Source organism: Protomyctophum bolini, assembly GCF_963924005.1.
Source record: "Protomyctophum bolini genome assembly, chromosome: 17".
Lineage (NCBI taxonomy): Eukaryota > Metazoa > Chordata > Actinopteri > Myctophiformes > Myctophidae > Protomyctophum > Protomyctophum bolini.
The window spans coordinates 18,583,469-18,597,271 of NC_137878.1; the positions used below are offsets into that span (position 1 = coordinate 18,583,469).

Here is a 13,803-nt window from a genome sequence, read left to right on the forward strand (position 1 = left end):
TACTAGTATACACTATGTAGACTAGAGGTATAGTATTAGTGGATACTAGTGAAAGAGAAGCGCATCACTACACAAACAATGATGTCAAACAAAGAATTACTTCAAATGTGGACAATGTCCTGACCTAGCATGGTAAATGTGAATCAGACACTGTGAATATATGTAAGCCATGTGTCAGCATGACCTCTCACAGATAAGAGTATGATCTTTGATTCAATACTTTATTAACATGCTTATTAACAGTACAGGTAGTACAGTCAAAGGTGCTTGTTGTTTCAATTGTTCCTATTCCTATTGATAGCCTAAGACAGACCTGCAGTTTGTGTATCTCTTCCTGCTGCCTCTTCTCCCCCTCCTTCAGCTGGGCGTACAGACGTTTGGTCATCTCTCTGAGCCTTTCCGTCTCCTCCTGATGATCCTTGACCTGCAGACAGAAAGTCACATGCTCAATTGAACGTGTAACCCAATCGACTCCAACCTCTGACAGAGCCCGGCATAAGACACAAGAGTTGACAACTTGACACACAACAGAGCAAGACAGGCTGCAGAAAGGTCATTGGCCGAGCAGATGTGACTCAACGATCTCACTTGACTAATAGAAGCGTTTTAAGTGGATGGTTGCTAATGTTTGTATGTGGCTTAACGGTTTCACCTTGCCCTGTGGGTCACAAGCACACTTAATGACGGCATTTCGCATCAGTCAAATGGGTACTTTACAAAGTTGTGTAATAGGATACTTAGAATGGAGGACAGGGTAACTTCCTTCTAAATATCCTACATACCACACATACAGGGCATTGGGTATGGATAGACTCAATAGATGTGCTTCCTTAGATGGTATTTCACCACTTCCGAGCTAGATAATGGGTCTCTGGTATTTGGTTACCGGAGATGTTATGATGTGCTGTCCTGAGTCTCCAGTAACACCTGGGAAATTAGATATTGTGCAGAGTGTGTGTATGTCTGTGCGCATTACGTATGTGTGTTGCAAGTGGATGTGTGATTTGCCAGTATTTAAAAGGATACTTATATGCTGTGCATGGAAAATTGTGTTGAGTCAGAGTCTGAAAACGTGAAAAGTGATTGATTTGCCTACGTGAAAAATACTGCAACGGCAGGGTGATTTACATGATTTAAAAAGAAATGCCCCTCATTTTAATAAATAATTTAAATACATTCAAATTAGCAGTCACCTGCAACCTTTTAAGCAGACTTTGTAGAGATGATTCAACTATTTCTGCGAATCAGTCACAAACAAACTCCAACCATACACAAAATCCATATTCTAGATGGCACAAGTTGCAGATTTGTGAGTGGTAGCTTACATGCATGTCTGACTGAGTCCCAACAATGTTGTCATTGGTGACAATTGCTTGGTTGCAAGGCATGGTCACTCTGTAGCCATTGACTGGACACTAAAGGAAAGAGCAGCGACTGGTAAGTGTGGTTAGTCTAGCATCACTATTGGTTCAAGCACTGAGCATCAGACATTTTGGAAAGGTTCCTTGTACCGTGTTGTTGTTATTGTTCTGTCTGGCTGCCATCTGCTCTCGTAGGGTCTTCAGACAGTACCTCACCTATACACACAAACACATCAGGCAGCAATATTAACTGTGATGAAATCATCCAGATCAAAAAAAAGACCACAAGCATGGTGCACGCACGCATGCACACACGCACAGCTGCTGGCACATACAAGTACTGTTGCAGATAGATAAGGAAACACTCACACACACACACACACACACACACACACACACACACACGCACACGCACACGCACGCACACGCACACGCACACGCACACGCACACGCACACAATCAATTCAATTCAATTCAATTCAATTTCAACATCTCAATGTCTTCCACCAGCTGGGAAATGGTGAGTCATATCATTTCCGCGCAGGAAGCAGACAAGAAGAGCACAAGAAAATTAGACAAACTGGCTAATTCAATTTGACAAGGCATAAACAAACGCACAACAAAACCCGAATGGACAACTAAGGCCACACGGCACTCCTACAGTAGTTCTCACCTCCTGTATCTGTGACACTTCATCCGTCAGCATCTTGGCACTGGAGTCACGATGGCTCTCCTCTTTGTGCTTCTGGCGGGGTTCAAGGTAAACCTGGATGTTAACAAAGAGTAGGGGGGGCGGGCGGTCACTTAGGTAAACATGCTGTAGGTGAGCACTTGTACACCACATGCATGGATGAATGTATCAAGACGGACAGAAACACGCACGCACGCACGCACGCACGCACGCACACACACACACACACACACACACACACACACACACACACACACACACACACACACACACACACACACACACACACACACACACACACACACACACACACACACACACACACACACACACACACACACACACACACACACACACACACACACACACACACACCTTGATGACCTCTACTTCTGTCGGTGTGATGTGGTCAGGCGTACTGGTATGTGGCCGCTCTAAGCTGTTTTGTTTTGCCGGTGCTTCCTGCATTCATCACAACAGAAAATGAGGGTTTACTGAACAGTGATAATGTGGTTCAGTGATCAAACACACAGTACAATTAGATCTACGTGTTCAGGATGCTTTCATCTACAGTGTTCAGTGCTGGTGTGGTGGTGGTTAAGATGCCATCTTTGACCACAAATACTGTAGTATATATATACAGTATATAAAATGTAATCAATCAATAAAATACAAATATTCTTTAAGCTAAAACACATTGGCCCTCATTTATGTGTGTAAAATCTGCCACAGATTCGAGTGCAGGTTTCGTAGTACACCCACGTCGCCACGGCATTTATAATGTGATCGCAAACAGCTGATCCTTCCTTAATTTCGTTCTGACGTTAATAAATGTGACGGCTGAAATCTATCTGGCACGCCCTATGAAATCAAGCCTCGCCCTCGTTTTTGCGACATGAACAATTGCAATACGACGGCTGGTAAGTTTGGTAACCAGGGTTACAGGAAAAAATGCGTTTCTCCCGTGCCTTGCTGCCCACACCCCCCCTCTCTTGACACACACACACACACACACACACACACACACACACACACACACACACATTCAATAAAGTTGTAGGCCTACCCTGTCTGTTTCCCTCTCACCTTGCTTGCCTTGCATGTCCACGCAAGCACGCATATACATGACACATCGACATCGCATCGCCATGAATGGAATTAGTTTGTAGGCTGGCCTATATTAATTTTACCCATTTGTGCTCAGTGCACGGCGAAGACTTCACACTGCTGTGATATTAAAGTCCTGTAGGTGACTGCCGACATGATAGCCTAGCTCTCTCATGCAGCATGAGAGAGGCTATCATGTCGTCAAGGCAGTCATAATCAACGTTTATGTAGTGATTTCTGATTTGATCATTGATGAACGAATCATAAACATATGGATGAAGGCTTGCCGCTTGCATGTGTGCTGGTATGTGTTGGCGACGCACGCCGCGCGGTCCCGTCCTCCCGAGCCCCGAAAATGATCTCGCTTTTATCTGAACTGTCAAAACTGTCAAAACCTGTCTAAGCACTTATTTAAATGGTGAATGATTAAGCCCCTTACGCCTATAGCCTGCTAGTACTTACTACAAATAGGCAAGCTGTATGCTTGTCATTGTCACTTGGAAATAAAGGCATCCATTTATGCCTTTTTTTTTATAATATCATAAGCCGCATCACCGCATGCGCTCCAAAATCATCTCACAAGTGGCTTGCATAACAAGGCCAGTAAATCACTGTTTGATTAAGCACAAACTAATACATTGTAAACATGTTATATTGTTTTTAATTGCGCAATTTTAATTACTTGTAAAGTTGGAAATCTCTCCCTTTTTTTTTACATACACATACCGTTTTATATTAACATTTTAGGAGCGAAAACATATGTTTAGATGCCTGTGACAGCGTGTCAGCAGTTCAGACAATGCTGCTCCGCTTGTGTAAGACAGAAAAACAGCGTACGCCAGCTGCGGAGCAGACGTGGGTTTTGAACGTTGTCACGTTCAATTTCAAGCTTTGCCGGAAATGGTAAATGTCAAAAATGTCGGCAATTTCGGCGTGCACCCATATTTTGGCGTACGCACGGTTGATAAATGAGGGCCATTGTCCCTGAAAATGTCCTTGAATTGAATACAGCCAGTGCTCACCTTCTCGTTGTGTTGCTGTGAGTTTTGGGCAGACTGCTGGTGGTCTTGGAGAGTGAGTCTAATACTCCGCCTGCATTGGTCCTGAGATGGAAGATGAGAGGATAAGAGAAGAATGAGATGACTGAAAGCTGTGGAGAGTATGACGGCAAACAAACAAAAGGTGGTGATTCCGAAAGTATGAAATAGACGTGGACTCAGCGAGAAGAGTTGCAAAATGACGCTGAAGGAAGTCAGACAGATGTGTGAACAGAAGAGAGTGGAACACAAAATGGGGAGGGGCAGTATGCGGACGGTGAAACTGGCCACTAGGAAATGTCTACGGTTAACGGGCCGCGCCAGTGTGATTGTAAAAGCCCCCTTCTCACGCTCCTTCTCTATGGGAGACCATAATAGTGAAGAGAGGTTTCCACTGCTGGGCAGGTCTGGTGGGTCATTATGACGTGAAACGGCCCTGTGCTGAATGGAAAAGTGAAACCAGTCCAACCCAGCAGCTCCAAAAATACCAACACTAATGTTTCTGTGCAGGAATGAGTCACTCTCTGCTCTGTACCCATGGCAACTTAAACTGACAATAAAGAAACTATTATTTGTGAATGTTCAGACAGACTTTCATTTCCAATGTTATTTTTCATGGTTCAACTTCCAACTTTAAGAGTTATTTTCACATGACAAGTTTACAGGTGTAAAAACAGTGGGCAAAATTAAGCTCAAATAAGTTTGCAGTTTACAAAATATAGTCATAATGATTAGAGAAAGGATTCCAATTTTCCTTTCAACAAGAACTCAGTTGAACTCAGTTATCTTTTCTTCCGTCTTGTGCAACACAGCATTTGCCATTCAAACTCTTTTGCCAAGTCAGACAAATACTGTCCTGCCTTGAATGAACATAAACAAATGTCTCCCTGGGGGGAAACACCCTTCAACATAACTATGGACTGGGTGAAAGCACTGAGGTTGTGAATGTACAAAGAGCCGTTCAGAAGGAAAAAACATAATGACTTCAACTGTGTCTTTAATGTATGGTCAGCCCGAGGTACACTTAATCCCTGTTTCTATAGGTATATGTAGACACACCGGTAGAACTTGTAACTGAGAAGAAAAGGGTTAATGTGGATATACTGTACAGTGTACAGTATATCCACATTAACCCTTTACCCTGTACTCAATTTGGTTAACTAACCAAATTGAGTACCTCCTACATAGCAAATAGATTTCAGGTGAAATGACAATAATAGTGTTCATGAAATGATGGCTGTCAGTACATTGTTTACATTTAAGGATTAAAATGGAAATAAGCTGTCAGCTCCTTTGCGTTTTTATCTGGAGTAGTTACTTATTTACTTATTATAAACTAGTGTTACACAAAAAAACAAATCTTCTCAACGGCAAGCTGTTGTAGCTGCTGGGTAGCTGTTGCTACCCAGAGAGGTATTTTTACAGGATTCTCAGGCAGGTGCAACTTCGTTACGGCACATAAAATGAGAATGGAAACATTTTCACGCCAAAAAGCTGATCTTGAACAATACCATTCTTTCTTCTCAGACCATATTTTACATTAAATTCCATGTTCCATTTGTAACTTAATAGCATTTTATACATTTCAACTACATCATTGAGCTTGTAGATTTAAAAAATGTTGAATATGCCTTGAGACTTAAAGGGACCCCTTTTGCCCAATACCAGACCATATCTCAATGTTTTCCTCTTTTGCACCATGCAATCTTGCTGTAGACATTTCTAGATAAATTATATCTAGAAAGGTCAAAGCCCTTTGGCGAAATGACAATGTATGAGGCGGTTTCCAGTGCGAAGCAACCATCTTTTTTGCGGCCGTTACGCCAGCAAAGAAGACACGAATACGGGTGTTATTTAATGGCAACTGGGATACATCATTTAATAAGAATAGAGATGGGGAGGGTGTGATGTTAATTTGTAGAATAGTCGAAAGGTTAGTAGCAACCAAATTCCAAAATGTGAGGACACTCCCACACCATATGAAAGAATGTACCTATGGTGTTCGAAGTGCAGAAAGTGCAGTTGTGATTATTTAAAATCCGCATAGGAAAGTGTTTCTTGTCTCCCAAACATCATTAAAATAAGATCTGGTTGCAAAAGGGGTGTGTGCCTTTAAGTGGTTAAAGGTATGACACCTAACAGGTGTCACCTCTAATAGTGTTTCGTGAGAATGACACTGGCAATTACAGCAGAGGAACGATAAATATTTGACAACACGCGCTGTGCACACAACAGCCTGTTGTTTGTTATGGGAGACGAGGCTACGCCCATGACACAGCACACCAACCACAACATTTGCAGCAATACGCAAATTAGATTACAACACTATGTAAAGGCAAAATAAAATCCATTACATTAAATTATTCTGTGACTTATTGATCACTCACTGGTTCCTCTGATGCTGTTTGCTGTTACAGCATTGTTTCAATTTTGTGCTGTTCTGTGCGGTTTGAGAAGCACTTTAGCAAATGCTTTCAAATGTGCTACATACATTAAACTATTTTTATTATAAAAACATACATTTTTGTTATTACTTATAGAGTCATTTCAAAGTTATAACATCATGACTGCTATAATAAACGGTTGCGGAGAAGGTGCTGCATCTGTAAAGAACAGAGATAGTAATACTAGAATGTATAATTTCAACAATTGCTACCTTCTCCTCCAATATTTGACCTTAAAGTACACTGTGTACTTCTACACAGTATGTATGCCTGACAGCGTTTTGGGGTGGGTGGGTAAGGGAGAAGGTTGTAGGAACCAATGAGCAGAGTCCATACTACCACACCCTCCTCAGTCCTCAGTCTATCATTGTTTCAACCACATCCTGCCTGGATCAATCCTCTATCCCAGGAGAACTGAACTGACTCCTTAAGCCCGGCAACAGTGTGTTGTCTGTGTGTGTGTGTGTGTGTGTGTGTGTGTGTGTGTGTGTGTGTGTGTGTGTGTGTGTGTGTGTGTGTGTGTGTGTGTGTGTCAGATTGTACATTGTTTGTTTGGTGGGTTCATAATCGTATGCCGCTGCGAGACTGTACGTGTAACATCTCAGTGTGTGCCATCTTGCCAACATGTGTGATTATGTGTAGCTACTAGCTGTAGCATACTGTATGTGAACCATACTGTGTGAATAACATGAGCACCATATATAGGGTGCATGTGTTTGGTCCGACGTCAGTCTGACAGGCATTAGTCCGACACCCTACCCAAAACCTAACCCTTACCTCACAGGAAGCCACAGGTTAGTTTTAACCTGCCATGCATGTCGGGAGCCACGGTTAGTTTTAAACTGCCACGCATGTCAGGAGCCATGGTTAGTTTTAACCTGACATGGGTTAGTTTAAACCTGCCATGCGTGTGGGGAGCCACGGTTAGTTTTAACCTGACATGGGTTAGTTTAAACCTGCCATGCGTGTCGGGAGCCACGGTTAGTTTTAACCTGACATGGGTTAGTTTAAACCTGACATGCGTGTCGGGAGCCACGGTTAGTTTTAAACTGCCACGCATGTCAGGAGCCACGGTTAGTTTTAACCTGACATGGGTTAGTTTTAAACTGCCACGCATGTCAGGAGCCACGGGTTAGTTTTAACCTGACATGGGTTAGTTTAAACCTGCCATGCATGTCGGGAGCCACGGTTAGTTTTAAACTGCCACGCATGTCGGCAGCCCTGGTGTTGTCGGACGAATGCCTGTCGGACTCGGACTGTTAGTATGTCTAACCAACTTATGCACCCCCTGTATATACAGTACTAACAAAGGCAGAAGCAACGTCTCTCTGGTCTAGTCAGACAACTCAAGAAGGATGTAATATATATTTACTGAATATAGATGAGCAATGCAGTATATTTATTATGGTTTGCCGATGTATTGGATCTGCTTTTTAGGTACTCAGATCAAGCGCATCAGTCCCGGCCATAGGGATTCCGAATCCCCCGTACCTAAACAGTAGATCCAAAACGACAGGTGGTAGCTGGGGTGGAGGTGGGTGAGCAGCAGGTTTGTATACAGCGGCACACTGATACGGCAGCAGCAAGCAAGCAAGCAGGCAGAGGAACCTCCGGTTAAAGTAGCTGGTATGGAGATGAAGTGAGTGTATGATTGGCTGAGTGAATCATGTGAATGAATCAGGTTCCCTGACTGAACTTGCTCTGCGCATGTCTACGACAGGCACACATGCTTATCGTTAAGTTAAGTCTACATGTTTTGTACACGTTTGTCTCTGATTTGCATGTAATGGTTTACCTCGCCTGACAATGCTGTGCATAGCATGGAAGGGCCTGAAGAAAATCATCAGGGCTTTAGCTGTTGACAGGCAGACCCAGCATGTCATTTTATGTGATCTGTGGGAGTGGCAGCCTCAGGGCTTCTCTCCCCCAGAGAAAACACAGAGAAGAGAAGGAGAGGCACGTATGCACTCGCACAAACGCGCGCACGCGCACACACACACACACACACACACACACACACACACACACACACACAAAGACACAACGTTCTCTGCTTTCAACACATGCTGTTGTTCCTGTGTCTTTTTGGCACGCAAATTGTCATCGGCTTGGGTTCCAAAACATCAGCTTCAAATCAGTCAAAAACTGTGGGGCTCAAAGCCATTTCCCCAACAAACAATACATGCAGCGATGATGATGAATGTGCCCCACGACTGATCATGTATGATAGAAACTGGGGGATGTGGGAAAGGAGCTAATGATGACTGAGACCAAGGACCACACTTCTCCTCATTTCACCCAGTGGCTCATGCAGTACTTGTGATGGTGTGCCAGTGCAGTGTCATAAATCACTGAGTGCTTAGAAAGCCTAATTATGCATTTACTTAGAACCTATAATGAGAACCTTGTAGTTAGAATTGTGGTGTTCTGACGTTATGCAAGATGGCTGCATCAATACTAATTAGCCAAAGACGTTCAATGCTGCACTTATCATCCAGTTTTTATCAGAGAACTTCTGGGAACTCAGATCACTTACAAGTTACAACGCATTCCATCCATTTATCTGTAATGATGATGGCGAGTGAACACTGTAGGCCAGTGGTTCTAAATGGTGTTCCACTGAGGCACCCATATGGAAAAAAAAGTAGAAGAAACATATATGTTGTCCTGTTGCCTCCAATAGTAAGTATTTACATTTTTTATGTATGTCATTTACATGTATGTCATGTAAAGTACATACTAGATTTTATATGTGAACTCTTGAAAGTGGCACCTTTCATACAATCCTCATATAAGACAATAAAGTGAATCATGTATGAATCAAGTAAACAACATCTATGTGATCTATGAGGTAAGTACATGGCAAACTGTATTTTCCTTACATGTTCCATACAATGTTTGTAGTTTTAAATTATATGAGATATATCCTTTCCATATATAAAAAAAATACCATTATAGTATGTATTTTATAGTTTGTAACCATTTAATTTACAAGAAAAGTATGCTTCTTTTATATGATTTTTATAACATTGTTATATGTCAGCCAATACATTATCTTATATACAAGTGAAAAGGTGTACCCATACTCATTCTTCATGCTCTATCTCCGACCGAACCACACTTTTACCACACATCTCTATATGCAAAATAAATTCGCCACCCTCCCCGAACTGACATAGCCTATTTTTTAGCCGTTCAAGTTTCTTATTTACTCTGCAAATATTACTTTTATGAAAATCACGATCGAGCCAGCAGATAAACGGGTGCCACAACACGCCGAGAAACAAGGAATTTAACCACGCTACTTGCATACACTGCAACTCGCTTACAATTCGCAAACCTGGCAACACTGCCTGCCTCTTACGTCACCAGCTCTGCTCCTCCTGGCCTCCGTAGTCCGTCGCGCTCACAATCTGTCGCAGCCATCTTGCTTTTCTTTTGGATGGGCGAGTGGACATTTAATGCTAATAAATTAATTATAGGTCCAGCAAGCAAATCATGATGGTCTGATTGTGCTCAATAGGTCACAATAACATTCCGAAATTAGGTGTTGTGTTTTGTATGGCATTTTCCCCAGTAGTAGTTGCATATCTATCTCAGCTTTTGCCTGATAGCACACATGCTAACGTCAGCAGCCATAGCAACATACAGTGTGCGCAGACATAACATGAGTTGTTTACAACACAAACACACGGCCTTTTCACCACGCAATACACACAACAGCTCGGGAGTTATTAAACCGAACGTGGACGCTGTTTCAGTGTTACATTTGCTGCGCATATCGGAATAATTGTAACGGCATGCATGATAAATGTAACAACGCTAAAAAACACCATTAAACATATCGTTTTCACCTTAAAGCTATTACATTTCATTGAAGCAACTCCTTAGCATTGTTTTCATACCATGGATGTGATAAGATAATGTATCAAACATAAGGGAAATATTAAATAGGATCGGGTGTACCAGTTTGGCCATTTCTTTTTTTTCAATGGGGCAATACATTGATTAAACAAACGTTTGATTGATTGAGTTGTACAACGTTATACAACCCTAAACTAATTTTAGAATACACTACACAATACAATACAATTTTAGAACATATTTTGCACGTTCCATTTTTTTACTCAGAGATCCCTTTAGCTACACATGTAATATTTCCAGGCAACGGACCTACACATGTCAGCTACCATAAACCACTTCAAGTTATTAGGACGAAATAACTGACAGGAGTGACGGTGCTGTGCTGTGAGTAAACTAATAGGGGAGAGCCGCCAAGGATGTAACATTTTGCACGTTTCATTCTTTTACTCAGAGATCCGTTTAGCTACACATGTAATATTTTCAGGCAACGGACCTACACATGTCAGCTACCATAAACCACTTCAAGTTATTTTTTTGATAAAACAGGTCGGGAGTTATTCAACCGAACGTGGACGCTGTTTCAGTGTTACATTTGCTGCGCATATCGGATCAATTGTAACGGCATGCATGATAAATGTAACAACGCTAAAAAACACCATTAAACATATCGTTCTCAGCTTAAAGCAATTACATTTCATTGAAGCAACTCCTTAGCATTGTTTTTATACCATGGATGTGATAAGAAAATGTATCAAACATAAGGGAAATATTAAATAGTATCGGGTGTACCAGTACCAGTTTGGCCATTTCTTTTTTTTCAATGGGGCAATACATTGATTAAACAAACGTTTGATTGATTGAGTTGTACAACGTTATACAACCCTAAACTAATTTCAGAATACACTACACGATACAATACCATTTCAGAACATATAATATTGGCCAATATGTCAAATATGTAAATATTACATATAATGGCATTGAATGGAAGCGGACCATTTGTAACACATGTTACAAATGACCCGCTTTTGCAAGTTTTCTTTGCAGTTGCTTACAGACCAGAATGAACGTGAATTCCGTCTAAACACGATGCAAACTAATGAAGAACATAAGCATGAACACATCCATGTGGATTTTTATTCACCAACACCAAAGACAAAAATTGTACCACACATATACTCCAGGTGTAAAATTAGACGCATTTTGAAGGTAAACACTTCAAACTTCAAACTCCTGGCCACGTAGAGTACGTTGCTGTACACATACTGACGCGATGGCGTCATGGTGGCGTTGACCAATCAAGATATAACGTCCATGTTACAACCGTGAAGCGTTACAACCTTGGCGGCTCTCCCCTACATTTGTTACTAACATTAGGTTGTGGCGAAGTAGACACGTGGCCAGCAGATACTGTGTTTTGGACAAACAGGCTAGGTATTGGTGTTGATTTGGGTCAACTGGACAAACAGCGTGGTGTTGTTTTGTGTCTGTGTTTGTGTTGGAGCGCCTCAGTGTGGCCGTACAGGTCATGTGCAACCTCTTCCACAGAGAGATGGAGACACTAAATCTCAGCTGGACAAACATGTTTGCATGCATGCATCGCTGCCTTGCATGCTGTGTGCTACTGTTGAGTCTGTCACTTACTTTCACTGATTTATGGCATTGTCTTTCTGTTAAAATCCAACTATGTTAATTTAAGAACTCTGGGCATATAGGTCATTGTTTATTCACTGTGCACACGTGTAGCCTATTGTATGTCAGACTGTATGTCTGTCCCACAGTCACAATCCTTTAGTACTTAGGCTGTGGAAATATTCAGGACAAAACAATGGTACATTTCCAATAACCCATTCGTTACTACATGTGGAGTCAACTCCCGCCATTTATTTCTTCCCATAGTGCGTGGCAAAGTCGCTCTGGGATGAGTGCGCGCGTAGCGCGCACGAAATTCTAGTACCTTATAGTTATAAAAAAAACATATGTTTTATCTATGACTATATATAAGTTTTTATATGTGAAGTGTATGATAGGTATAAAAAACATATGCGCTATAGACCCCTGGGAGATAGTTGCTGAGATAGAGCACCACACCTACTATACCATCAACTCCCAATTCTTCCCGCATCACTTGCCGCACCCAAGCTGTGCTACTCAGTACTCATACGCTGAGTTGCCAGTGCCCAGGATCGAACCCACGAACTTGTGGTCTTAAGGCGAGAGCTCTACCGACTGAGCTACCCAGACACATCCTGACATATGTGAAGTGTTTGATATGCTCTCTTTATGTTTTTTGTTTTTTTTAGAAGATTCTTATAAGTTACCATAGCAGTATAAAATAAAATGCATTGGGAGGTACATGGGGGGACAATGGTGGTGACACTGGCTGGGGGGGCACTGGCTGGGGGGGCACTGGGGGCTTGTGTCACACTGGGGGGACACTGGCTGGGGAGGACACTGGCTGGGGGGGGGGCATCACACTGGGGGGGCACTGGGTGGGGGGTGTCACACTGGGGGGTCACTGGCTGGGGAGGACACTGGCTGGGGGGGGGGCACTGGGTGGGGGGATCTTAAATAATGTAGGAGTCATAAAATGCAACTCATTATTTTGTCATCTCATGTTATTTCATTGTAAGATTAGGTTTTGTTTAATTTGGATGTCTCTGTGACATACATGGCCTGTATTGTATGGTTTCTATACAATATCCTATCAGATTTTGGTTTCACTGATGTTTGCCCAACTCTACAAGTTTGACAACACACATATGTATTTCAATTTATACTAATTTACTAAGAATATTGTATGTGGATTTACCGTCACATATAGGTCTTATAAGATACAAAATTATATAGGTTTCACTTTACAAAAACTTACTATGGCTCTTATATGTGCTTTGACTGTTATATATAGTTCCTATAAATGACAAAATTATATAAGTTTCACTTTACAAAAACGTACTATGGCTCTTATATGTGCTTTGACTGTTTTATATAGTTCCTATAAATGACAAAATTATATAAGTTTCACTTTACAAAAACGTATTATGGCTCTTATATGTGCTTTGACTGTTTTATATAGTTCCTATAAATGACAAAATTATATAAGTTTCACTTTACAAAAAAATACTATGGCTCTTATATGTGCTTTGACTGTTTTATATAGTTCCTATAAATGACAAAATTATATAAGTTTCACTTTACAAAAAAATACTATGGCTCTTATATGTGCTTTGACTGTTATATATAGTTCCTATAAATGACAAAATTATATAAGTTTCACTTTACAAAAACTTACTATGGCT

The 13,803-nt window shown here is 41.5% G+C and overlaps 1 protein-coding gene across 4 annotated transcripts in view; it reads right to left on the reverse strand.

The window, feature by feature from the left end:
- The window catches only part of LOC308331385 (tuftelin-like), a 29,872-nt gene that overhangs the window by 4,421 nt on the left and 11,648 nt on the right, over nucleotides 1-13,803 (reverse strand). For 3 of the 4 annotated variants that reach the window (XR_013965590.1, XM_080786807.1, XM_080786809.1), the window contains exons 2-7: nucleotides 4,182-4,262; nucleotides 2,428-2,514; nucleotides 2,035-2,127; nucleotides 1,512-1,577; nucleotides 1,326-1,415; nucleotides 314-424 (exon numbers count right to left, since the gene is read on the reverse strand). Coding sequence is in view for 3 of the 4 variants with exons in the window: in XM_080786807.1 (XP_080642933.1) it covers nucleotides 314-424; nucleotides 1,326-1,415; nucleotides 1,512-1,577; nucleotides 2,035-2,127; nucleotides 2,428-2,514; nucleotides 4,182-4,262 (528 nt within the window). In the remaining variant the exon portion in view is untranslated. The remainder of the gene's footprint in view (nucleotides 1-313; nucleotides 425-1,325; nucleotides 1,416-1,511; nucleotides 1,578-2,034; nucleotides 2,128-2,427; nucleotides 2,515-4,181; nucleotides 4,263-13,803) is intronic. The other variant, XM_080786808.1, reaches the window with a different exon arrangement.